Source organism: Erythrolamprus reginae, chromosome 2 (genome assembly GCF_031021105.1).
Source record: "Erythrolamprus reginae isolate rEryReg1 chromosome 2, rEryReg1.hap1, whole genome shotgun sequence".
Lineage (NCBI taxonomy): Eukaryota > Metazoa > Chordata > Lepidosauria > Squamata > Dipsadidae > Erythrolamprus > Erythrolamprus reginae.
The window spans coordinates 136,139,938-136,164,094 of NC_091951.1; the positions used below are offsets into that span (position 1 = coordinate 136,139,938).

General features: G+C 42.0%; 1 protein-coding gene across 4 annotated transcripts in view; it reads left to right on the forward strand.

The window, feature by feature from the left end:
• The first annotated feature begins 887 nt into the window (after nt 1-887).
• HOOK2 (hook microtubule tethering protein 2) overlaps nt 888-24,157 on the forward strand; it is a 38,263-nt gene continuing 14,993 nt past the window's right edge. For 2 of the 4 annotated variants that reach the window (XM_070739498.1, XM_070739499.1), the window contains exons 1-11: nt 1,016-1,148; nt 8,928-9,013; nt 11,645-11,717; nt 15,048-15,098; nt 16,800-16,932; nt 17,872-17,939; nt 18,217-18,279; nt 18,461-18,541; nt 21,297-21,454; nt 21,563-21,703; nt 23,100-23,301. In XM_070739498.1, coding sequence (XP_070595599.1) covers nt 1,101-1,148; nt 8,928-9,013; nt 11,645-11,717; nt 15,048-15,098; nt 16,800-16,932; nt 17,872-17,939; nt 18,217-18,279; nt 18,461-18,541; nt 21,297-21,454; nt 21,563-21,703; nt 23,100-23,301 — 1,104 coding nt within the window. In that variant the 5' untranslated portion in view covers nt 1,016-1,100. Of the gene's footprint in view, nt 1,149-8,927; nt 9,014-11,644; nt 11,718-15,047; nt 15,099-16,799; nt 16,933-17,871; nt 17,940-18,216; nt 18,280-18,460; nt 18,542-21,296; nt 21,455-21,562; nt 21,704-23,099; nt 23,302-24,157 lie in introns of all 4 variants that reach the window. The other 2 variants (XM_070739500.1, XM_070739502.1) reach the window with 2 other exon arrangements.

The following is a 24,157-nucleotide window of genomic DNA, read 5'->3' on the forward strand; positions in this document are numbered from 1 at the left end:
CCTTTAGCTTCTCATCCAAGAAGCTTCTTCAGTTCCCAAAAAGCACTTTTGGGACAACCATGACCTGGAGAGCTGATAATCTCCATAGACAACATAACATAGCATGCTCCATTAAGTGTGCAATAAAATGTGACAGGCCACATTTTGGTGTTATTTTTTTCTTTCTTCCAGGTTGTTAATAGTTGAAGTTCAGCAAGTATTTATTTAGACTGTAGAATAAGCAGATTTTATTTATTTGCCTGTATCAAATGAAACGCCAACTGGGACACTGAGATCATTCCTTAGACTCGCAGAGGCAACTTTTAAGACTTGTGGACTTCAATTCCCAGAATTCCTCACCCAGTTTTGCTGGCTGAGGGATTCTGGGAGTTGAAGTCCACAAGTCTTAAAAGTTGCCAAGGTTGGAGACCTCTCCCTTAAGAGACTCATCGCTCAGGTCAAAATCAAATTCTCTCTTAGAGTAACCCAAAAGCGAGGCATGCTGCTACCCCCTAGTGGGGACTCTCCTGCCTGAATCTATCCAACTCCCGCTTCTCCTTTCCACCAGACTTCATTCCTCGACATTTTAACGTATCCCGTAGCGAACCGATTTATTGCTAACCCGTTACTGGCGCAGAGCCCCTGGGGGAATCTATTGGAGGGTTTTGATTGAGAAGGCTGGGCAGCCAAGACATCCACAACAACCAAGCAGCCAAAACATCAACAACAACCAAGACATCCCCAGCAGCCAAGCATCCACAACAACCCTTCCCAATGGTTTTCCGTACTACGGGAACACACGTGACACAAAACATGCCTCTGAGCATGTACAGAGTGCATTTCTTAGTACACCGCCCACCCGCAGACCTGCTTCTCCCATATGACGTCTCCAGCGCCCGGCCCTCCTTACGATTAAAAAGGAGAGCGAGCCAAACCCCGCCTCCCTCCTTAGCCGAATGGAATAATAACTTCCTAGAGCGTCTCCAGAGGCATTTATTTCCCCCCCCCTTCAGTTCCCCCCTCCGCCTTAATTGCACGCCGGTGACGTCAGGACGGGGCGCGAGAGCCGCTCTAGGAGGCGTGGCTCTTGGAAGACTGCTCCCTGCGAGAGCGGCGGAGCCATGGGCGAGATGGGCCCCGGCGAGCGATGCGGGGCGCTTCTCACTTGGGTAAGCCGCCGATATGGGGGCACGGGAGGAGGTGGACTCCCAAGGCAGGGCGCTGCTTTGGCCGCGTCCCTCGCTCACGCGACCTTTCCCACCCAGCCCCAGAGCCGCCCGCCGCCTTTGCAAGTGGTTTCAACAGGTGCCGTTTCCCTGGGTCTGCCCCGCACTGAAACTGCCCCGGGAGGGGAGGAGGTAGCGGCGGCCCTTCCTAACTGTTCCATTCGGGGAGGCACCTGCTAGTAGCACCTTTGCAGTTTCCTGCGCCCACTTGGCCACCCCTGGCCTGCTTCGGTTGTAAATTCGGAGAGGGAAATAATAATCCGTGACGGGCAGGGCGGGGCTTCCTAAAATCCACCTGTTTTGGAGATGGCAAAACGAGCCTTGCGTAAGGAAGGAGCAATGCTGGCTCGGGCGTGCAGATGCTTGCATGGACCCCGTGTCGCAGAAGTCTCAACCTTCCTCTTGATTCCTCACCAGCAAAACACCTCTTGGAGGTCTCTCGTTGCCGCTAAGCATCGATCGCGCTTTTTTTTTTTTTTGGTAGCCTCTGTTTGGCTCAGCATGACATTTTATAGTCACTTTCCCTGGTTAGTTGGCTTTTCTCTTTGCCCGCCTTTTAAACTGAGTTTTTGGCCTTTTTGGGAATTCTTAGTTTTTCCTTTCACTCACTCACTCACTCACTCAGATAGACAGACAGACACACACACAAACACACACACAGACACCCCTCCCTATCTGTCCCATCTGCTTTTCTGTGAGGACAATGGATAGTAACCATCCCTTAAAAGTCAACAGTAATATATGTGCGGCTAAAACTGTGCATCGCTCTGTATAACGCAAAAGACATCTACTTATTACCTGCTTCAATATTCAGGGTCAGATCTATTGGAATTGAAATCCTGGTAAGACACACCTGTGTGTGTGTGTGTGGGGGGGTTTCCTTAGCTATATTGTAGGGAAGTGCTTTGCCATTGCTTCCTTTTCAGGATGTATTTTTAACTAGCCTGTAGCATTCCTTAGTGATGAGTCTAGAAAAGATTGGCCAGATACTGCCACCTACTGAGGTTTGCATAATAAAGGCTTAAATAACACGTCATGGGGTCGGGTTACCAGGTGAATCCATGTTCTGTTAAACAGCTGATATCTCGAGATTACTGGAGGAAGGCTTGTTGGCTGTACTGTGACCTGCAGACAGTCACCTGGTGACAAGCTTTCTGGACAGGCTTGGTTTGTAATGATTCCCAGGTGCTTCAGTGTCCCCATGTTTTCAGACAAGGTCCAACTATGATGTGTTTTGTATTCCTATTAAATTTGTATTAGTTAATCAGAATAATGGGAAAGGGAGGAGAGAAAGGAAAGAGGACAATGTCTAGGTCCAGTAAAACAAAAGCATTGACTTCCAACCCTTTTTTGGTACACTATACAACATACAACCTCAAATTTTTCTGTTATACAATATATAATAGAATACTGTATTATAGAATATATGATAATATATTCTAGCCATTTCTATAACAGCAAACCTATCTATCAGCAAAACCCAAACTGAAAGTTTCATTTCCCCCCACTTCAAGCACAAAGTCCAGAAGCGGTTTCCAAATAGAGTATTCCTATTCTGTCCTTTCCCCAGGCTTGCTTTGGTCTGATGTTATAGAGTATTCCAATTATTTTTGTTCTAAACAATCTCTTAAATTTTATAATTTGTTGCATTGGTTCTGATTTGCTATGTTATGTAATTTAATGCTTCATTTTGTTTTTAATTGTGCACTGGTTCAAACATTTTTGTTATAGCAAGTAGAATATGTTAATGAAATACATACAGAACTGCCATCTACCAAGAAAACAGACTGCATCATTGCTCAAAAGCAAATTAAGCTTTAAGAACACTTAAAAAAAAAAATCTTATAACACTTTGGCCAGCAGCTAAGAGGACAATTTTATATGATTAAAAATATTTTTATAACTTTAATAGTTTGTGAGGGGAAATTTTGTTTTTGATTCTTTAATTTTGTAGACTAGACAAGCAAAAGTTATAATGAATATAGAAATATGTAAGGACAAAACCTCAATGAGTACCAATCTGTTTCAAGATATCTGGTGGTGAGATAAATTACAAATCATTATACAGTGTATTTTAAATTGAAAGTTTATACTTCTTAAAAAACATTTTTATTTTGTATATTGTCTACCTCGTGTTCTCCAGATATGCATTTGATAGCAGGATTGTTCTCCACATTCTTCATTTTATTCTCTATCACTTCACCTATAGTTAATCAGTTTTTGTCACCCATTGAGGTAATTACTTCTCATTTGCTATGTTTTATGGCATCTGAATAACCAAAAACCAGGCATGTTGTGATTGCTGGAAATGTAGCCTTTGTCAATATAAAGGCTAACCAAGTCAGTATAAGATGCTAAACTCTTAGGGATTGAGGACACGCAAATAAATTATCCTAAGTGTCGAGATAACACACTAATAACCCTTCCTTAACTCCTGTAAAGGGCAGAGGAAATGCCTTTGAGGGACAGAAGGAACAGCCACTACTATGGCAATGGTCAAATAAAAGGGCCTGAGATCTGACCAAGAAATTAACATGAATAGCACTTAGACTTATATACTGCTTCATAGTTTTAGAGCCCTCTCTAAGCAGTTTACAGAGAGTCAGCATATTGCCCCCAACAATCTGGGTCCTCATTTTACCTACTTCAGAAGGATGGAAGACTGAGCCAACCTTGAGCCGGTGAGATTTGAACTACAGCTAGCAATTGGCTGAAGTATCCTGCAGTACTGCACTCTTAACCACTGCACCACCTTGGCTCTGTGTGAATAAAGATCTCCGACCAAGTACCTTCCTAGTTAACAAGAAAATAAAGGGAGGAATCCATTCAGATTGCAAGTTCTGTTACTACAATTTTATGATATAAATAGTACTGACCTACCTGGTTTTGGTTTTCTATCCTGATCTTTCTTGAAGTGCTGACATTCCTTAATTTTACTGGGTATAATATTGTACAGCCAAATTTTGTTTGAGCACTCTCACATGCTCATTGGAATCCTTTCAAGCAACTAATCAAGAAGCTTTTGGACTCGTCTGATTTCAAATTGGGTCACGTCATTCTTTCCGCATCCAAACCAGATTCCTTAGACTGCTTTGTTCTTTGTTTGGTTTGTGTACAGCACTGGGTTTTTTTCCTATCAGGTCTTGTCAAGCGTAGCTCTGTTGTAATATTATGTACTCTTTAACTCCAGTAATTGTCCAATGCATTATCTGTCTAGCAGTGCAGGACAATATTATTCTTATATGTGGAAGTGCTGTTGTTATTGGAGCTAATGAAACCAAAATCCCTTCTATAAATATATATACCTGGAGTTTTCAAAATATATATTTGGGGGAGGGGATTCTTTGGCATTCATGGCTACTGGAAGCCATGGTAAAGAGAATTTTGGCCCATCTTAAGACTGTTGTGCCAATTGTATTCCTTTCTAGTGACAGTGATTTGTGCCATTTATCACCACATGTTTGGTTTGCTGTAATCTAATGTATGTCTTGCCACCTTTGAAGGCAATCCAGAATTAAAATTGTACCTAATATATATCAGCCAGGTTATTAGGTAAACAAATGTTGCTTATTTTGGCTACTACTCTTCCTTCCGTCCCCTGTCCTATTGCTCTCCAATATCTCCTATACCTTTCTTCTATTCCTATATCTCGACTTCTATTCTTTCATTGATATGTTCTATTACTTTATCTTCTTTTCTATTATTACTTAGATATATTTTACTATGAGTATCTCCTCTATAACCTTCATCATGTATTTTACTATGTGTATATAGATATATACCCACTAAAACCTTCATTGTGTATTCGACAAAATAAACAAACAAACAAACAAACAAAATAAATAAATAAATAAATAAATAAATAACTCTTTCTGAGACCAATTAAATGTGCTTCTTTAGCCTATAAAATCCTACATGGTGCAGCACTAAAGTATCTTAGGAGCTGTCTTCTAAAATGTTCCCATCTCCAGGATATTGCAAAGGACAGGGGTCCTCAAACTTGGCAACTTTAAAACTTGTGGATTTCAACTCTCAGAATTCTCCACCCAGTTATGCATAGCTGGCTGGAGAATTCTGAGAGTTGAAATCTACAAGTCTTAAAATTGCCAAGTTTGAAGACCTCTCCTTAAGTGGAAAATCTATTCAATTAAATTAGAAACCAAAGCAATTAGAGATAGATGCAACAAATTATTTTTTTATTAGAATCCATTATGAGGATCCCTTGTCTTGCTGGCAGGCAGCAAACGAAAGATCCCCCTTGGTGAGGTGAGGCCATTATGATTCCAAAGGTGTTTCCTATTCGCCTCCTCCACATCACATGCCTTGAAGTTCATCCGGCCATCTTATTATCTGTCTTATGTAAAATGATCGTTTAGTTCAGGCAGGATTTAATCTGTGATTATTATTTGTGATTTTCCTCAGTATGGATTTTAATAATGACACTGAGCACATCATTTTCTGCTTCAATTGGTTTTTATCAATTTTTTTTTTTTTAAAAAAATCAATTTTAATTTTATGGTGTTCATCCTTATAAATCACCCAGAGACTTGAAAAGAATCTTGAAATGGAGCGATACATAAATGAGTGCATAAATTTAAAAAATACTCATTTAAGAAGTTGAGATGGATTTCTGGCCCTTAAGAATAATATGAAATAGTCATTTATTAAATTGGATTACTCAGTCTTCTACCCTGTGGTTTTACGAAGGTCGCCCAGAAAGTAATGCACCACATTTTTTTTCAACAATTATTTTTTGAACACAATGAAACTTACATACAAAAAAGAATGATGTTTCTTCTACACTCCCTCTTTTTCACATAATCTCTGTCCCACTCTATGGCCTTCCTCCAGCGAGACACAAGGGCGTACGTGCCCTGTTAGTACCACTCCTTGTTCTAATGGCCTCACCCTCTTGCACAGCAACTAACCGTACTTATGTTGACTGCAGCCACCCCGAGTTTTCGGAGAGGGGCGGCATACAAATCTAATAGATTATTATAAATTATTTTCCATAAACTGTACACAAACATTTGTGAACGTTCCCAACAGTTTCTTTCTCCGCAGTGAGAAATTCAATGACGACACGGTGCTTGTATCGTACATCACTTACAGACACCATTTCAAAACACTGCTACAGCTACGCTGTCTGTCTGAAGAAACATAAAATTTACACATGCACTCATGACAATTCAAATAATGTATATCTAAAGTTTCACATTTATACCATTACTGTAGGCTGAGAAAAAAAATGTGGTGCATCCTTGAAACCCCACCTCCAGACCTCTGTGTTTTTGCGATGCTGCGATTTCACTGAGGCTCCCCTCTCTGGGAAACCCCACCTCCAGACTTCCGTTGCCAGCAAAGTGCCCATTTTTGCACTGCTGGGATTCCCCTGCAGCATCACAAAAACACAGAAGTCCGGAGGTGGGGTTTCCCATTGAAGGGAGCCTCAGGGGAATCCCAGCAGCGCAAAAACGGGCACTTCGCTGGCAACGGAAGTCCGGAGGCGGGGCATCCCAGCAGTGGAAGTGGGTTTGTAAGGTGAAAACAGTTTGTAAGAAGAGGCAAAAAAAATCTTAAACCCCGGGTTTGTATCTCGAAAAGTTTGTATGACGAGGCGTTTGTAAGACGAGGTATCACTGTATATTGTGTGCATAAAATTTCAATATGCAATTTTGCTGGTTGAGCAATCCCTAAATTGGTGTTTTTAGAATGGCTGCCCAACATGATTGCCTTGTTATCTTTTTTATCTTTAATAAGCAGTACGTAGTTGCAAACCTTGGTCATCTTGTGAAGATACCAGTTCATTTAGCTTGTTATAGGCATCGTTTCTAAAATGCCAGCTGTTAGGTTTATCCCAGAAAAGAAAATATTACAGTTATTTGTTGCTAGATTTGGATTGAAATCTGTGTGATAAGGAAGGGGAGCTTTTTTTCCCCACTGCAACAATGAGAAACAAGAGGCTGCATTTGCCAAAGATCTTATTTTTGAGTCTGAGTTGAGGTTTGATGTTAATGCCTTATTTTACTGCAACAGAGGGAGTCTGAAGTCAACACTTTTTTTCCTCCTTCACCTCCTCACTGTTCTTTCCCCCTTCTCCTCCCCACTGTGTCCTGCTATTTGCTTTTGAATTTTTGTATTTTATTCTATAATGTAATAAAATGTTTTAAACACAAAGTAGTCTTGGAGCAAAGTAATCTTGGAGTAGTCCATAACTTTTAAAAGTAGGAAGGAACCCTGAAAGCAAAACATGTAAGAAACACCAATACAGTCTAAATAAGATAAAATATTTAGACAGTGAGGATATACATATAAAAATCGCATGCTGGGATGTAGGAATACAGTGGTACCTCCACTTAAGGACTTTTCTAGATAAGAACCGGGTTCAAGATTTTTTGCCTCTTCTTAAGAACCATTTTCTACTTAAGAGCCCGAGCCCGGAAAAACTTCCCAGGAAATTTGAGAGTGGCACCAAGGCCCGGCCAGTTTCCTGCCATTCCCCCTTTAATCCCGGCCGTCTCGGGCTTTTCTGGGCTGCCAGAGGAGCCTTTCGGTGGCTCTTAAGGAGGCTTTGATAGTCAAGAGTGAACAAAGCATTTTTCTTTCTCTGGACGCTTGGAGAGGGAATAAACCACTTCACTGTGGTGACTCCCTTGCACCGCCTCCCATACACCTGCCGTGAGGTTGCCACCCAGAGCGTCTGGACGCGGAAAGGCAAAATGGGGTGCTTCATCCTGGCCAGATCAACTCCAGCCAAACTGAGGAGTCACCACAGTGAAGGAAAGGCACCAGCGACAAAGAAATCGAGGGGAGAGGGGAGCCCTTCAGCATGGGAAGGAAGAGAAGCAGGTAGCAGTAGCAGCAGCAGCAGCAGCCTTTCAGTCAAAGGAGTGGGAGGTTCCCCTCTCTCACCCGCCTGGGTTTCTCTCTCTGGCGCAGTGCATGGGAGGCAGCCTCGCACCGGGTGTATGGGAGGCGCGTGCTCCTCCTCGCCATCTCAGAGTCCCTTTTTTTTTGTTAAAGCCTTAAAGTTTTGGATTTTTTTTATTCCCCTCCCTTCCCCTTCTTTCTTCGGCAGCGACTGTCCTCCTCCTCTTCTTCCTCCTCCTCCACCCACCCAAATTTCAAGCTTTTATTCCTTTCCTCATAGGTTTGCATGCATTATTTGTTTTACATTGATTCCTATGGGAAAAATTGCTTCTACTTACAAACTTTTCTACTTGAGAACCTGGTCACAGAATGAATTAAGTTCTTAAGTAGAGGTACCACTGTACTTGCATTTTCCTCATTGCATATGGGATGATGTTGTTTTACTACCCATTGATCTATAGGGATAGATTTTAAGATCTGTAAAGAGATTTGAGAAAATGTAAATATTTTATATTAGTCTCAAGCAGATCGTTGGTCTTAAGTACTGTACATTTATTTCTCCATAGGAGTTTTCTCTGACCAGAATATTTTTGTACCAGTATTTTTTATCAGTTCTCATAATTTTCATCAGCAGTCCTGGGCTGATGAAAATTATCTCCTTATAAAATGAAAATCATAAGAAGATGATGAAATATTTTCTACACTCACCTTATCTAATAGAAGCATGTTGGGTCACTTCATGATGATGCATAATCCAAGGGACCGGTTTTAGTTTCAGAATAGACTATGCCTTTTCTAATTAAAGGAAATTGCCTTTTGTCAGAACTTAACAAGTGATTTTATTTTTTCCAGATGCAAACTTTCCATGTTCCAGCACCATGTAGCAAGATGGAAGATTTGACCAGCGGGGTCGCAATTGCCCAGGTGCTAAACAAGATGTGAGTTTCATGAAGAACCTAGCGAAATAGGGAAGTGTCTTAAAAGTGATTCTCACAAAACCAGTAATGGGGAAGTCTAACAGAAAATCTTCAGCTAGCCCCTCAATCTCTATTCTCTGTTCCTACGTCTAGCAAGCTGCCAACCTGAAAGCCCTCAACGAGAGCTGTGAATGCCAATACCCAATTACTTTACAATATTTTGACTATAAACATCAATAGGCAAAGGTTTCCCAGTCTAGTCATGACTGACTCTAGGGGGCAGTGTTCATCTCCATTTTTTAACCAAGGGATCCAGCATTGTCTGAAAACACTGCTGTGATTATGTGACCAACATGACTACGCACTGAAGTACACGGTATATATAATATAGAAATAAAATATGATAAAAGATAAATCAAAATGAAATAAAAATATAAACTGAACATGGCTGTTAAGGTATAACTTTCTTAATAAAGAGAAATCACTTTAAACCCTGATATTAACTCATTTCAGTGAAAAAAAAACCCTTTGTAGATATAGCTAGAAATAGATAAATCAGATTAAGAAAGTATTTATTAAATGTGTAAACAATAACAAATTTGTTATTAAATGTAGAGCAGGTAAAACTGTTCATAGTCATATCTTGTTAAACTTTTATGATTTAAGAATACATCTCTGTGATTAAGTAAAAGATAATTGTGATTAATATGAGGCAGTATTACCTAGCTCCATGTGGCACGCAGAGCCCTCTCGGTGGGCACACCAGCTGATGCCCCAGCCTAGCTACACCACGCATACATGCACGCTTCCTGCTGGCCAACTGGTCTTAAGGTCTCTGCTGCACACGCGCAGCGTGCACATTGGGGGCACTCGCATTTTGCACTGTGCTCCATTTTGGCCTGGAGGGCCTCCTGCACCAATCTAGAACCAAAACAAGGTGTGGGGCACTGCAAGCACCCCCCTTGTGCCCCATTTTAAGTCTGGAACGCCTCTTGTGCCAGCCTGCAAGCCAGAACGTGGAGTGAGGGCACCACCACGCGCATGCCCCCGCACTCTGTTTGAGCTTGGAAAGCCTGTACCAACCTGGAAGCCAAAAATGGGTGAGAGGACATGCGTGGGGGACATGCACGCCAGCATAGAGGTGAGGCACATGCATTTTGGGGGTTTGTGCACATTTTAGGCATTAGCCATCACCGACCTGGGTATTGAGCTAATGATGGTGTGATAAATGATTTATCTGTCTTAGAATTGATAGTAAAAAAAAGCCTCTGGATTATTGTATTAAAGTGTAAAAGTTGTTTGTTATCTGTAATGTTTTGGAATCTCCCTTTGAGAACCAGAGTTTACCTTTATTATAGCACAAGAGTGTCATAGTTCTTTGGAATATTGCTACGATTATCAGATGCAAATATGGTAAATTATGATTTATAATCTTGTTGCTGGGGTGTATGGGGTGCTCAGGGATGGGTAGCATCTCTGGTATAGGAGCATGTTGTGTCCTTTTACGGCAGCTCATTTAGGGCAGCTCCTTCATCTTTGGTCCCCACTGGTCACTCGGCTCTCCACCTGTGGCTCCTAGTAGCTGTAACATGCACAGCGGCCATGCGCTGGGCAACAGCTTCAACAGCTGACCGAACCAGGGTGAGAGTAGCTGATGGGTCATTGACCTTTGGCGAGATAGGGACTTGTCTATCCCAAGCATGTGAAGGCAGATTCTAGCAGATTGAGCAGATGAAATCAATTAGAATAGGTCAACAGCCATGAAGGCGGTCTCTGCAAGTGATGTGGTACGCTAAGAGCACGGCAAGACACAAAAGATACCCTGGTCAGAAGAAGGGAAAATTCTCACTATCTTGTGGCTATATCCATCATTGGAAAAGGCTTCAGAAAAGGCTTGAGGTAAAATCCAGAGTCAAAGTCCTGGAAGCATTTTTTGACTCTTACAACCACATTCTGATAACTCCTGTGATGTAGCTGGAACCAATTGTATTGGCTTTGCCATTCCATTGGATTATTTCAGAGACGTGGAGATGGGGGATCTGCTGCTAGAGTAACAGTCTATCCTCCATACTAACCTACCCAGGCTTCTTGCTCTGGGGAGTCCAGAGCATGATACCATGGGTTTTCGAGACTGAAGGATGCCAATGAAAATCTGGTTGCTACATATCAAATTCAGTATTTGTTTTCTGAGGTTTTTCCCAGTGGGACATACCCAATTATTATTTTTACATGAGAAAATGTCATAATAATGCAGCTTGTGTTTCAACCCATTTTTCCATATTGAGATAAAGGAGTCAACTAAAATACTTGTGACTAAGTCTTCCAAAAAATTAAATCCTCTCAATACATATTTCCTTTTGCACAGTGTATATAGGTAGACCTTTTACTGCTATGTTAGATCAGATCAGACATAAAGCCAACAGCTTTGAAAACAAAAGTTCTAATGGTAATTATTTTCTTTGTCATGATGGGATACTGAGAAGAGTGTTCTGTTTTTTGGGTGAATGGCAGGCAGGCCATATGTCTAACTACTATAAAACCTGTCATCTGGATTTTCTGTTGCTTCTGGATTACTGAATACTTGCAATCTGCCGTAGGTTACTTTGTATCCCACATAAAGGCAAACAAAAACTTTGCATTTTTCTTTCCCAGAGATCCATCTTGGTTCAATGAAACATGGCTCCTACGGATTAAAGACGACACTGGTGACAACTGGAGACTGAAGGTATGTATTGTGATTCAGTGAATTGATGACCAAAAGCATCTTGTCCCAGATATTCTTTTTAAAAAAAAATTCTTTATTGAGTTTTCACATATAGTTCAAATCACACATTATTCTGTTTTACAGATTATAAACCATCTCTATTAAAATTCTTATAGTAGATTTTTACCTGTTACATTCCATTATATACATTATATTTCATACTTTTATATTCTAATATTTGTTATATTCAATAACTGGTAAATAAAACTTTTTACAAGGTAGCTGTAGATTGTTTCCATTGTACTGTTACTTCTTATTATATTGTTTCTATATTCTCTTTTGAACCCATTCATGCCATTTTTGCCATGTTCGTTTTCATTCCGTGATTTTGTTTCCCTTGATTGAGTTAGTGAGTTCGTCTATCTCCACGCATTTATATATCTTATCTATAATTAATTCTGTCCCAGATATTTTTACCTCTCTGCTTTGACTATTATGCAGTTATTTCTAACTGTTTGGAGAGACTATTTCTCAGTGTTCTGCAGTTCTTGAACGGGACCAATACAGAGGTTTAAATATATAACAGAAAAATTATCCATTACTTTACTCAATCCTGGGTTCATCTTGCTGTGGTATAGGTAAAGCAAATTTCAAGTCGGCATTGTTAAACCAAAAAGAGAGAGACAGGTGCATACAATTTGGATTGAAAATGCATGAAGTCCAATGTCCTTAAATGCTCATAGAGAAAAGTGAAAAGGGGTGGGGGAGTAGAAAATAAAACATTTATTTGAAGATCATCACGTGGCAATGAGGTTTTCATAAATGAGTTGATAGCATGTATGATTATGCAACACATCTTCATCCTTATAGAAAGTAGAGACAAGGAAGAAATGCACTGAGGTCAGAAGAGTGGAAAGTATTGTAGAAAGATCATAATCCAGTTTATTTTTTAGGCCTAGTCTGCATTTAAAAGAAAGGAACAGTGATTAACTAGTTGGGAGGCCTTAAACTCAGAAACAGAAATGAGCACTTAAGAAGAAAATTTAACAACAGGCAGCTATAAATTTAGAGGTTTCAGTGTTCTAAACCAAGTTATATATTGGCTTTGTAAAGCATTTGAGATATAAAAGAGGAGTTCAAGATACCAGGTTGCAAGTATATATTGGATTGTGTCATTTACTTTTCTATACTCAATACTGCCGGTTCAAGACATGTCCCTTGAATCTGATCCTAACAAAAAGAAGTTTGAGTTTATAATCTTTTAGTAAAGTCTACATCTGCTGAATAGCAAATATGACTGCCCCCTTATTTGTGTCAATAGAGATTGACATCTTAGCAAAAAAATGTCAGCTTGATCATCTTGACTCATCACTTTAGCTTGGCAAAGTTCTGAGGTGCTTTTTAAAGTGGACAGCTGAACTTGCTCTCAGTATCAGCTGTTTGGATTGAAAATGAAGGTGGCATTTAGTAGTGAACCATCTTCAGTAAGCAGTGGCCATTAACCTGCCTTGTATTGTGCTCTGTTGTCCACTAAATTGTCGCAATTCTTCTTCCTATCATGGTAGTGTTGAAGCTTGAAAAGTACCGTATTTTCCGGCATATAAGATGACTTTTTAACCCCTGAAAATCTTTCCCAAAGTGGGGGGTCGTCTTATACGCTGGATACTGATTCCACAGCACCGTTCCCCATAGGCTGCACCCGCGCAGACCAAAATACCGCCCCGCGCGCAGTCCCCATCCCCCTGCCAGCCCATGGGGGGGCGGGGGCGGGTAGGCGCCGACAGTAGAAGGCGCTGCCCCCGCCCGATCCGCTCCCTCGCCTCCTCTTCCACCAAAAGAAACACGCCGAAGCTGCCTGCTTAAGCCTCGCATTGCTCCACCCTGCTTCGTCCTGCCTGTAATCCTCCGTTGTGTTTTCGGGGGGAGGGGACGGCGGGAAAACCCTGTGCTGGCCAGGAAAGCCAGGTTTGCTTTCCGTGAAAGCAGCGTGCCTTTTAAACACGCTGCTTTCCTGGACCTCTTTCCTGGGGGGGGAGGGGAGTGGCCTCCTCCCCCACCCACTCAGGAAAATGTTGCAAGAAAGCAGCGTGTTTAAAAGGCGCGCTGCTTTCACGGAAAGCAAACCCGGCTTTCCTGGCCAGCACAGGGCTTTCCCGCCGCTTCCCCCCGAAAACACAACGGAGGTCCAGGATGACAGGCAAAGCGGGGTGGAGCAACGCGAGGCTCAAGCTGGTACCGGAAGACCTCCGTTGTGTTTTCTGCTGGGGGTGGGGGGCAGGAGGACCTTCATGGCTTTTCCGGACAGCTGGCTTGAGCCTTGTGCATGTCAGCAAAGCCGGAGACGTGGAGAGAAAGGAAAGAGAGGGAGGGATAGAGGAGAGGAAAGAAGGAGGGAGGGAGGGAAGGGAGAGAAAAATGAATGAGAGGGAGAGAGAAAGGGAGGAAGAGAGGAAGGAATGAAGAGATAAATATAAAGGGAGAGAGGGAGGGGAAGGAAGGAAAAGAGAAAGAGAAAAAAGTGGAAGGAAGAGAGAAGGAAAGAAAGGGAGAGAGAAAGAGAGAAGACAGGAAGGAAGAGAGAGTGAGAGAGGGAAAGAAAGAAAGAGAGAGAGGAGAGAGGAAGGAAGAGAGAGAGTGAGAGAGAGGAAGAAAGCAAGAGAGAGAAAGGAGTGGAAGGAAGAGAGAGGGAGAGAGAAATGATAGAAAAAAGGGGGAAGAGAAATGAGAAAATGATTGAGGCAGAGAATGACAGGAAAGAGAGAGAAATAGAGAGAGAAGTGACTCTTGATTTAAAGCATATGGTAAAAGCACTTAAATAATAACAGAGAAAAAAAACCCCAGCCCTCACCTGTTTTTATTAATACTTATGTTTTTGGATTTGCTGGTTGTTTTAGTTTTAATAGTAATAGAGTTTTGTTTTGTTTTATTATTAATTTATTTTAATAAAAAAGTAGAGATTTTATTTATTTATTTATTTATCTATTTATTTATTTATTTATTTATTTATTTATACTTCTATGCCGCCCAGTCCCAAGGGGACTGCCGCTCAGACACTATACTTTTCCGCCGCTTCTTTCTTCTCCGCCTCGCCTCCGCTACTCCCGCTGCCACCTTTGCTCTCCCTGCCGGGGGTAGTCTTATACGGCGAGTATATCTCAAATTCTATATTTTAACTGGAAAAGTTAGGGGGTCGTCTTATACACCCAGTCGTCTTATACGCCGGAAAATACGGTAGCATGATTACCTATCTTATTACTAGGAATATTAGTTTTCGATTTAGTGGCTTCTTGAAGATGAAAACAGGAATACCTGAGCAAATCTACACATATATCTTTGCCCATTTTTCCCCAGGTGAGCAACCTGAAGAAGGTCCTGCAAAGTGTGGTTGAGTACTCCCAGGATGTGAGTATATCCTGTAGGCTGGGTTTGCTGGTAGAGTGACAATATACAGTGATACCTCGTTTTACAAACGCCTCGTCATACAAACTTTTCGAGATACAAACCCAGGGTTTAAGATTTTTTTGCCTCTTCTTACAAACTATTTTCACCTTAAAAAACCACCGCCGCCGCTGGAATGCCCCGTCTCCAGACTTCCATTGCCAGCGAAGCAACTGTTTTTGCGCTGCTGGTATTCCCCTGAGGCTCCCCTCCATGGGAAACCCCACCTCCGGACTTCTGTGTTTTTGTGATGCTGCAGGGGAATCCCAGCAGCACAAAAATGGGCACTTCGCTGGCAACGGAAGTCTGGAGGTGGGGTTTCCCAGCGAGGGGAGCCTCAGTGAAATCGCAGCATCGCAAAAACACAGAGGTCCAGAGGTGGGGTTTCGAGGACTTTGGTGTTTTTGTGATGCTGCGATTTCACTGATGCTCCCTTCGCTGGGAAACCCCACCTCTGGACTTCGTTGCCAGCGAAGCGCTCGTTTTTGCGATGCTGGGATTCCCCTGCAGCATCGCAAAAACACAGAAGTCCGGAGGTGGGGTTTCCCATGGAGGGGAGCCTCAGGGGAATACCAGCAGCGCAAAAACGGGCGCTTCGGCTGGCAAAGGGGGTGAATTTTGGGCTTGCACGCATTAATCGCTTTTCCATTGATTCCTATGGGAAACATTGTTTCGTCTTACAAACTTTTCACATTAACAACCTCGTCCTGGAACCAATTAAGTTTGTAAGACAAGGTATCACTGTAATTGTTAATATTGCTGAGACATTAAATAAGCAAGCATATACTTTCAGGTTATCCGTTTCAGTCACATTAAAGTCAGTGTTAAAAAGTAATGGTTTCTAGCTTCAGTCTGCATCCCCTGTTTTGTATGTCTAGATATGATATTTCATTTTCTACAGATATACACGTTTGTTTGTTTTCCATTTCCTATTCTGTTGAGACTCAGGATGGGCTTAAGTAGAGACCTTGGTTCAGATTCTTCTTTAGCATGATGATTTAGGGTCATTTGATGTAGAGCAGGGGTATCAAATTTGTGGTCCATATGCCAGATACATCACGCACTGGCCACACACACCCCTTGGCTTAGTGAAGAGGTGAAAAGTCATGATACATCATATGATGACAATGTGACGTTAATATATTGTTATTAAGTATTTATTGTGATTAGAGGTTTTTTCCTTTATTTGTTGTTTTTTCTTTGTTTTTCTTTGTTATGCTTTAATTATATATGTATATTTGTGTATTATATTTGTGTATTGTATGGGTTTTTTTCTATTGTACGTTATATGTTTTTTAATGAAGAAATTTAATAAAAATTATTTTAAATCAAGAATGTGACGCCACAGGTTTGACACCCCTGATGTAGAGAGTTTATACAGGAATGAAAGCAGGAAGGGGGTAGGGAACAGATCACATATGTCAATCTGAGTTGTCGTTGCTGGCAATACTTATTGGGCAAGTGGCTTTTAAAAAAAAAAAACAATCTTCTTAAAATGTATTTTTCCAACTTCTGCATACAGTACATTGCCCTGCCTTCAGTTCTGTCTGATAGTAATTGCGCTTTCATCAGGTAAATTAACTTAAATACATAGTGATAGCTGGAATGCTAGAATGCCCATGGGTGGCTAGTAAGTATTTTTACTGCTATCTACATTTCCCTTAGGTGCTGGGCCACCAAGTCCCAGAGCAGCTGTTGCCTGATGTAGCCTTGGTTGGAGAGCTCTCTGATCCAGCCGAGCTTGGGAAATTACTACAACTGGTACTAGGCTGTGCCATTAGCTGTGAGAAGAAACAAGGTATGTGAGTGCAATTTGATAGTACCAGGGAGGGGATAATAAGGTTGCATAGACATTTATGCTAGGAAAGCAACTTAGCTGTTACTTTAAATGCTGGTATGGAGAGGCTAGCAAGCAGCTGTCCAAAATGTGGTGTTGCTTTCCTATTTACAGTAAATTCTTAACTTGCTTGGAATTTCATTAGCACTAAGTTTAGAAGTAAGAGAATCTGCTGATCCCTCTTCTCTCATCTTCTTTTAGCTTTCTTTTTCCCTTTCCCCTGTTTCCATAGGGAAGCTTAGAATTGAGGCAAACTCCTAATGCTAAGATCTAACCTTCTGCCCTCACCCACTAGCCTTTTTAGACCTGCTCTCTAATGTAGTGCTGTTCAACTATTGTAGCATCATGATTCAAATAAAATGGTGGTCTGGGGAGTTGAATAAAGGAACTAACAAAAAGAGTGCAGAGAAGAGCAGCAAAGATGATTAGGGGACTAGAGGCTAAAACATGAAGAACGGCTGCAGGAACTGGGTATGTCTGGTTTAATGAAAAGATGGACTAGGAGAGACATGATAGCAGTGTTTCAATATCTGAGGGGTTGCCACAAAGGAGAGGGAGCCAAACTATTCTCCAAAGCACCTGAGGGTAGGACAAGAAGCAATGGGTAGAAACTAATCAACCCAGACGCAACGTAAAACTAAGGAGACGCAACGTAAAACTAAGGAGAAATTTCCTGACAGTTAGAACAATCAGTGGAAAAGCTTGCCTCCAGAAGTTATGAATGCTCCAACACTGGAAGTTTTTAAGAAGATGTTGGATAACCATCTATCTGAAGTGGTGTAGGATTTCCTGCCTAAGCAGGGGGTTGGACTAGAAGACCTCCAAGGTCCCTTCAAACTCTGTTATCTATTCTATTCTAAATTAGATCTTATTTTGAGCCCTGACTTAATCTATTTGTAGATTACATCCAGCAAATCATGACCTTGGAAGAATCTGTTCAGCATGTTGTTATGGCAGCTATTCAAGAGGTAAGTATGGGTTAGGACACTGCCATCTGGCATGAAAATTACTCAGTCAAACTGGAAGCTTTCTTTTGACTGCCCTTCATTGTCAAATCACAATCACGCTACTTCCCAACCAGTGATTTCACTATAGTTTTAATTAAAATGACTAGTGCCCAGATGCCTGAATAGTTTTGGTCTATTCCAGGATGACCTTACAAAGTCTCTTAGTTTTAATGATGTCAGTTTAAAAATAATGTGTATGTGTAAGTAGATTCTACACTGATGCTCTTTTCTCTTGCAGCTATTGACCAAAGATTCATCGGACACATTAAGTTCGGAGACATACGGGAACTTCGACAGTCAGGTATCCCATTAAGTTGTATAACTGGGCAGATTAATGCATATTATTCAGACAGGAATGGAGAGCTCTGCCTTTTTCCGCATGGTGAGGAAGAGGAGGCAAAGCATGCATTGGACTGAGATACTTGAGTGTGTTTATGATCATGCAGTTCTTCCCTGATTCATTCCTCCGCCTTGATTTGCAGTCCCGAAAGTATTACTTCCTCAGTGATGACCTAGAGGAGACAGATGACATGCGCCAACATTGCCATGACTTGGAGCATCAGGTGGGTTCCTTTTGGAGGACTTATTAGATAAAACTTACGGTTCTATTTTTGCATTCCAGATATAATTCCAAAATGTGCATCAAGTGCTTAATAGTGAGGTGCCATTGATCTTCTGTAAGTTGAGTAGTTCTCAGTCTGACGGAAAATCTTGATACAGGGTATGCTAATTTAGCAGACTTGTCCATACTTGGTGCATTGTGGGAATGATTACTGATGGCTTGGGAGAATTTTGATTAATATAACCCTAAACATGAGTTTTGGCATCTCCCCTGCTCTGGGGATTGGTTTTGCCTTGGAGAAAGTAAAATGTCTCTTCCCTCCCAGACACACCAAGCCCCAGTTACGATCCTACACCTTGGGTTGAGATGCAAATGTTTTGTTAATCGTGTGGCTTGCTAAGCTGCATGGAACAACTTGGTGTGGCTGCAGTGCGGTGGTGTATCCCTCCTCCTTCCCTTCCCTCTTAGTGCTCAGCTGTTCTCTTTCTCCACTCTTTGTATAGAGAGCAAATCCAGAATGGAAGCTTTGAGGCAACCCTGAGTCTGGTAACTTTGTCAGGTGACCTGTAACCCAGGTTTGTTGCTATGTAACCGAATTCATACATCACCATTAAACCATAATTCGTTCAACAAGCGCTCGTGACCCGGTGCATTCAAAGTGTCAATCCATAGACAGTGGTAAGAGCCGTGGTAGCGCAGTGGTTAAAGCACAGCCCGACAGCCAGGAAGTTCAATCCTGATCGGCTCAAGGTTGACTCAGCCTTCCATCCTTCCAAGGTTGGTAAAATTAGGAAGCATCTTCTTGAGGGCAATATGCTGACTCTGTAAATCACCCGGAGGGTGCTGCAAAGCACTATGTGTATGCTAGAGGTAGGCAAAGTTGGCTCTTGTATGACATGTGGACTTCAACTCCCAGAATTCCTCAGCTAGCATGATGGCTCAGGAATTCTAGGAGTTGAAGTCCACAAGTCATAGAAGGGCCATCTTTGCCTACCCCTGGTCTACACAATCCAGAATGATTGAGTTTATAAAAACAAACTACGTTTTTTTTTAAATGTTTTTTTTTAAAAAATTAAATAAAAAACAAGCAAACTAACTACGTTATGGCCCAGCGCACTCTGTGACCAGAGACAGTACCTCTTGCACTACTCCAGTAGCAGAAATAAGTTCACCTTCCATAGAGTTATATTGTAACCCCTGCTGTAACTGAGAAGTTATTTGAATTATGCAGTCACGGAGTATAGTAATGGGTGGTGAGGGGTCTGAAAAAAGGGGTAGGTTGATCTCTCTCCCTTAAACCCCCTCCCACTTTACTCCTCCAAGGTGCTAAAGTGCCCCTGGGGATGCAGTCCCTTTCCAGAAGGTAAGTGCCCTCCCTTTCCCCAAGCTCTTGCTTATGGTAATTGAAATGCTTACCCAACAGCAAAGCCCCATGCCTGGTGGGCCTGCCTAACCTCCTTGCATGAGCATGTACAATGCTGACCAGTTAACAGCTGCTTGGGATTGGCTTGGGAGGCAGACAGAATCTTGGGTGTGTGACAGAGTAGATGTTTCTGACCTCATAACAATTTCATTTTGACCACATAATTATTTCTTTAAGCTTCAGACTTGCCTCCATAAAGATTCTTGACGTACTTCAGTTGAGGGGCAGTAACGATCGCAGCTTCTTCAGTCCGCAGTATTTCACCTTTGTAAAATCCAAAAAGAGTTGTCATAGGTGAATGGCTAGCTATTGTACCACTGTTGCTTAAGGCGAAGGAAACGGACCTTTTTAGCAAGGTTTCCCTAGATTTTCTGAAGGGGGAAATGGCCCTTCTTGCTCACCTTGTACTGTTGCTTACAATCTAGAACTGTGATGGTGAGCCTGTGGCACACCTGCCTGAAGTGGCATGCAGAGCCATGCTACTTGGTGTGCGCAGTGTCTCCCGTTCCTCTTCTGGGTTTCTGACAACGCATGCACACACGATGATCAGCTGGCCTTTGTGTGTGCGGCAGTGCCGGAAACCGGAAGAGCTGCTCTTCCATTTTCCAATGTGACCATGCGTGACGGCCAGCCAATCAGTGTGTGCGCCTGCGTGGCAGTAATTGGAAGACTTCCTGGCTGGTGAGCATGAGTGTGTCGGAAACCAGAAATTAATTGTCTGGTGTGCGCATGCTCCCTGGGTAGCTCCTCTTGCTGGTTGAAGCCCAGGCGAGTGTGTGCATGCGCTCGAAGTGCGCGAGTGTGCCTAAAGTGCTCCCTTTTTGGCACTTGAGGCCGCGTGGACACACACGAGCTCCCTTTTCGGCGCTTGATGCTGAAAAGGTTCTCCATCACTGCCCTAAAAGTTCTAGCGTGAATAATAGAAGTCTACCCAGAAAGTGGTGCAAGAGGAAATGTGTTCTTTTGGGGCATGGAGAGCTTGTGCATAGCACAGTTGTCTTTTGATCCTGTTTTATTACCAGCTGCGGACTTTCCCCAGTGCGCACAATCCAAGAATGCAGAAGCAAGTGGCTATCTATAGCTTCATGTATGGGTGTGACTAAGGAGAAGTTTGGCTTTTCCATTTTTGAGCCTGGGCAGAGAGGTAATAGCAAACCTCGCCTGCCTCTTTGTTGTCTGGTGCCCTTATAGGAAGAGCTTAAACGGCTCAGACTTTGAGGGCTTCAAGTCCCCCTTGGAGTTGAGCTGGAAACTTGGATGGCCACGCAGTATTAGACCTTTGAGGCCTCGTTGTTCCAAGTTGGTTGACCCTTGCTCTCTTCCCCACCTTTAGATCTCCATTTTAATGGAGGAGAAAAACCTACTGGCGCTGGAGAACAAGACCCTGCGGGAGCAGAAATGTTCCCTAGAGTCAGATGCTGCCGGACTCACTGGCAAGAAGTTGCTTTTGCTTCAGTCACAGATAGAACAGCTGCAAGAGGAGAACTTCCGGTAGGGCAGGTACTTGTGGGGAGGGATGAGAGGGGGGAGTTGGTACTCCCTGCTAAACCACTAGGGCCCAGGAAATTAGGTTGGTTTAACTAGGTGTCTTTGGGCCAGGCTGGAAAATGGTAGAGATGATTTTCGAGTTCGCTGCGAAGATCTGGAGAAGGAGGTGCAGGAGCTGCAACACCGTAACGAGGAGCTGACCAGCCTGGCTGAGGAAGCGCAATCCCTCAAAGATGAAATGGATGTACTTCGGTGAGTCTATTGATACCTCGGCTCTAAGGCAGCAAAGTAATTTCTGTATAGCTGTATTTGTGGTTCTGGGAAACTGGAGCAGGTTGTAAGTCAAGCCTGCACATGCATATCGGGTGCTATGTATTTCTAGAATTTTTCTGATTTTGAAAAATTTAAAAAAAAAAGCTTGCTGATTTAAAAGGCGTTTTGTCATTCTGTAAGAAATATATTGCAAACAAATATCCAGATGCTTTGTGACCTATATGTGCCCACAAAGTGACAGTGGCACTTGAAGCCTCTGGAATATACAGTAGCAGTTTGGATGGGCTGTAACTTGAATTTTAAGGAATTTCATATGTGAATGTGGAATAAGCTTCTTATATAGAATCCAGATTGGGCTGACCTGTTAATGTATTTCGGTCAGCATTTATTGTGGCTGTATACTTTTCTAGGCTCCCTTCTCCCATATTTCAATTTTATCTCGGCACAAAGTACACCATAAAATACTTGTTGCAAATCTTGTGTTCCAAATTCTAGAAGCCAAGTTTGTTTTTTAAGCTAGGTTTTCAGATGATCTCATGTAAAATAATAATAATGGGGCCTTCCTTTAATTTTTAAAATACAGCATAGAAATTGTTTTTTTCAGAGATTGTATATGAAATACATTTTTATTAAAAAATATGTATATGAAATACATTTTGATAGAAACATAGAAACATAGAAGACTGACGGCAGAAAAAGACCTCATGGTCCATCTAGTCTGCCCTTATAAATATTTCCTGTATTTTATCTTAGGATGGATATATGTTTATCCCAGGCATGTTTAAATTCAGTTACTGTGGATTTACCAACCACGTCTGGTGGAAGTTTGTTCCAAGGATCTACTACTCTTTCAGTAAAATAATATTTTCTCATGTTGCTTTTGATCTTTCCCCCAATTACCTTCAGACTGTGTCCCCTTGTTCTTGTGTTCACTTTCCTATTGAAAACGCTTCTCTCCTGAACCTTATTTAAACCTTTGACATATTTAAATGTTTTGATCATGTCCCCCCTTTTCCTTCTGTCCTCCAGACTGTACAGATTGAGTTCATTCAGACTTTGATTCCTAAGCCTTTAAATGCATTGTCTGGGTGCCTTTTCAACCTAAAAGCCAAATTGGGAGCCAGAACATAGAAACATTTATTAGGAATAATATGAATGAGACTATTGTTCCCTATTGTTATTGTTTCAGTCTGTGGTACCTACCGACCTTCTGCAACAATATCATTGCTTTACACTCATGCTGCCAATGGCCAAGAGAGTTACTTTTCTGGATGAGAAGCAGGCAGTTAGATGAGAACTGAAACTGGTTTGATATTGAAATACGTCAAAAGTTTTACACTGCCTTTCTCTCTCCCCCCCCCCCCCCCTCTTTCAGCCATTCATCAGACAGGGTGGGGCGGCTGGAGGCCATGGTAGATTCTTACAAAAAGAAACTGGAAGACCTGGGAGACTTGCGACGGCAGGTCCGCCTGCTAGAAGAGCGAAACACCGTTTATATGCAGCGCACCTGTGAGCTGGAGGAAGAGCTGCGCCGGGCCAATGCCGTGCGTGCCCAACTAGAAGCCCATAAAAGACAGGTATGCTAGAAGGAGTTTTAATCAGTGGGAAGCCTTGCCTTGGTAAGGCCAGCAAGCTGCTATGGTGGGACTGCTGAGCTTGGAGTTTTGTTTTGCAGAGAAGTCATTTAGAAACATAGAAACATAGAAGTCTGACGGCAGAAAAAGACCTCATGGTCCATCTAGTCTGCCCTTATACTATTTTCTGTATTTTATCTTAGGATGGATATATGTTTATCCCAGGCATGTTTATATTCAGTTACTGTGGATTTATCTACCACGTCTGCTGGAAGTTTGTTCCAAGGATCTATTACTCTTTCAGTAAAATAATATTTTCTCACGTTGCTTTTGATCTTTCCCCCAACTAACTTCAGATTGTGTCCCCTTGTTCTTGTGTTCACTTTCCTATTAAAAACACTTCCCTCCTGGACCTTATTTAATTCTTTAATATATTTAAATGTTTCGATCATGTCCCCCCTTTTTCTTCTGTCCTCCAGACTATACAGATTGATTTCATTAAGTCTTTCCTGATACGTTTTATGCTTAAGACCTTCCACCATTTTTGTAGCCCGTCTTTGGACCCGTTCAATTTTGTCAATATCTTTTTGTAGGTGAGGTCTCCAGAATTGAACACAGTATTCCAAATGTGGTCTCACCAGCATTCTATATAGCGGGATCGTAATCTCCCTCTTGCTGCTTGTTTGACTAGAACTAAACCAGGGATCACCAAACTTGGCAACTTTAAGACTTGTGGACTTCAACTCCCAGCTCTGCTGGCTGGAGAATTCTGGGCGTTGAAGTCCACAAGTCTTAAAGTTGCCAAGTTTGAAAGCCTCTGAACTAAACAATTATCTGTACTGGGCCTTTAACTGTATCT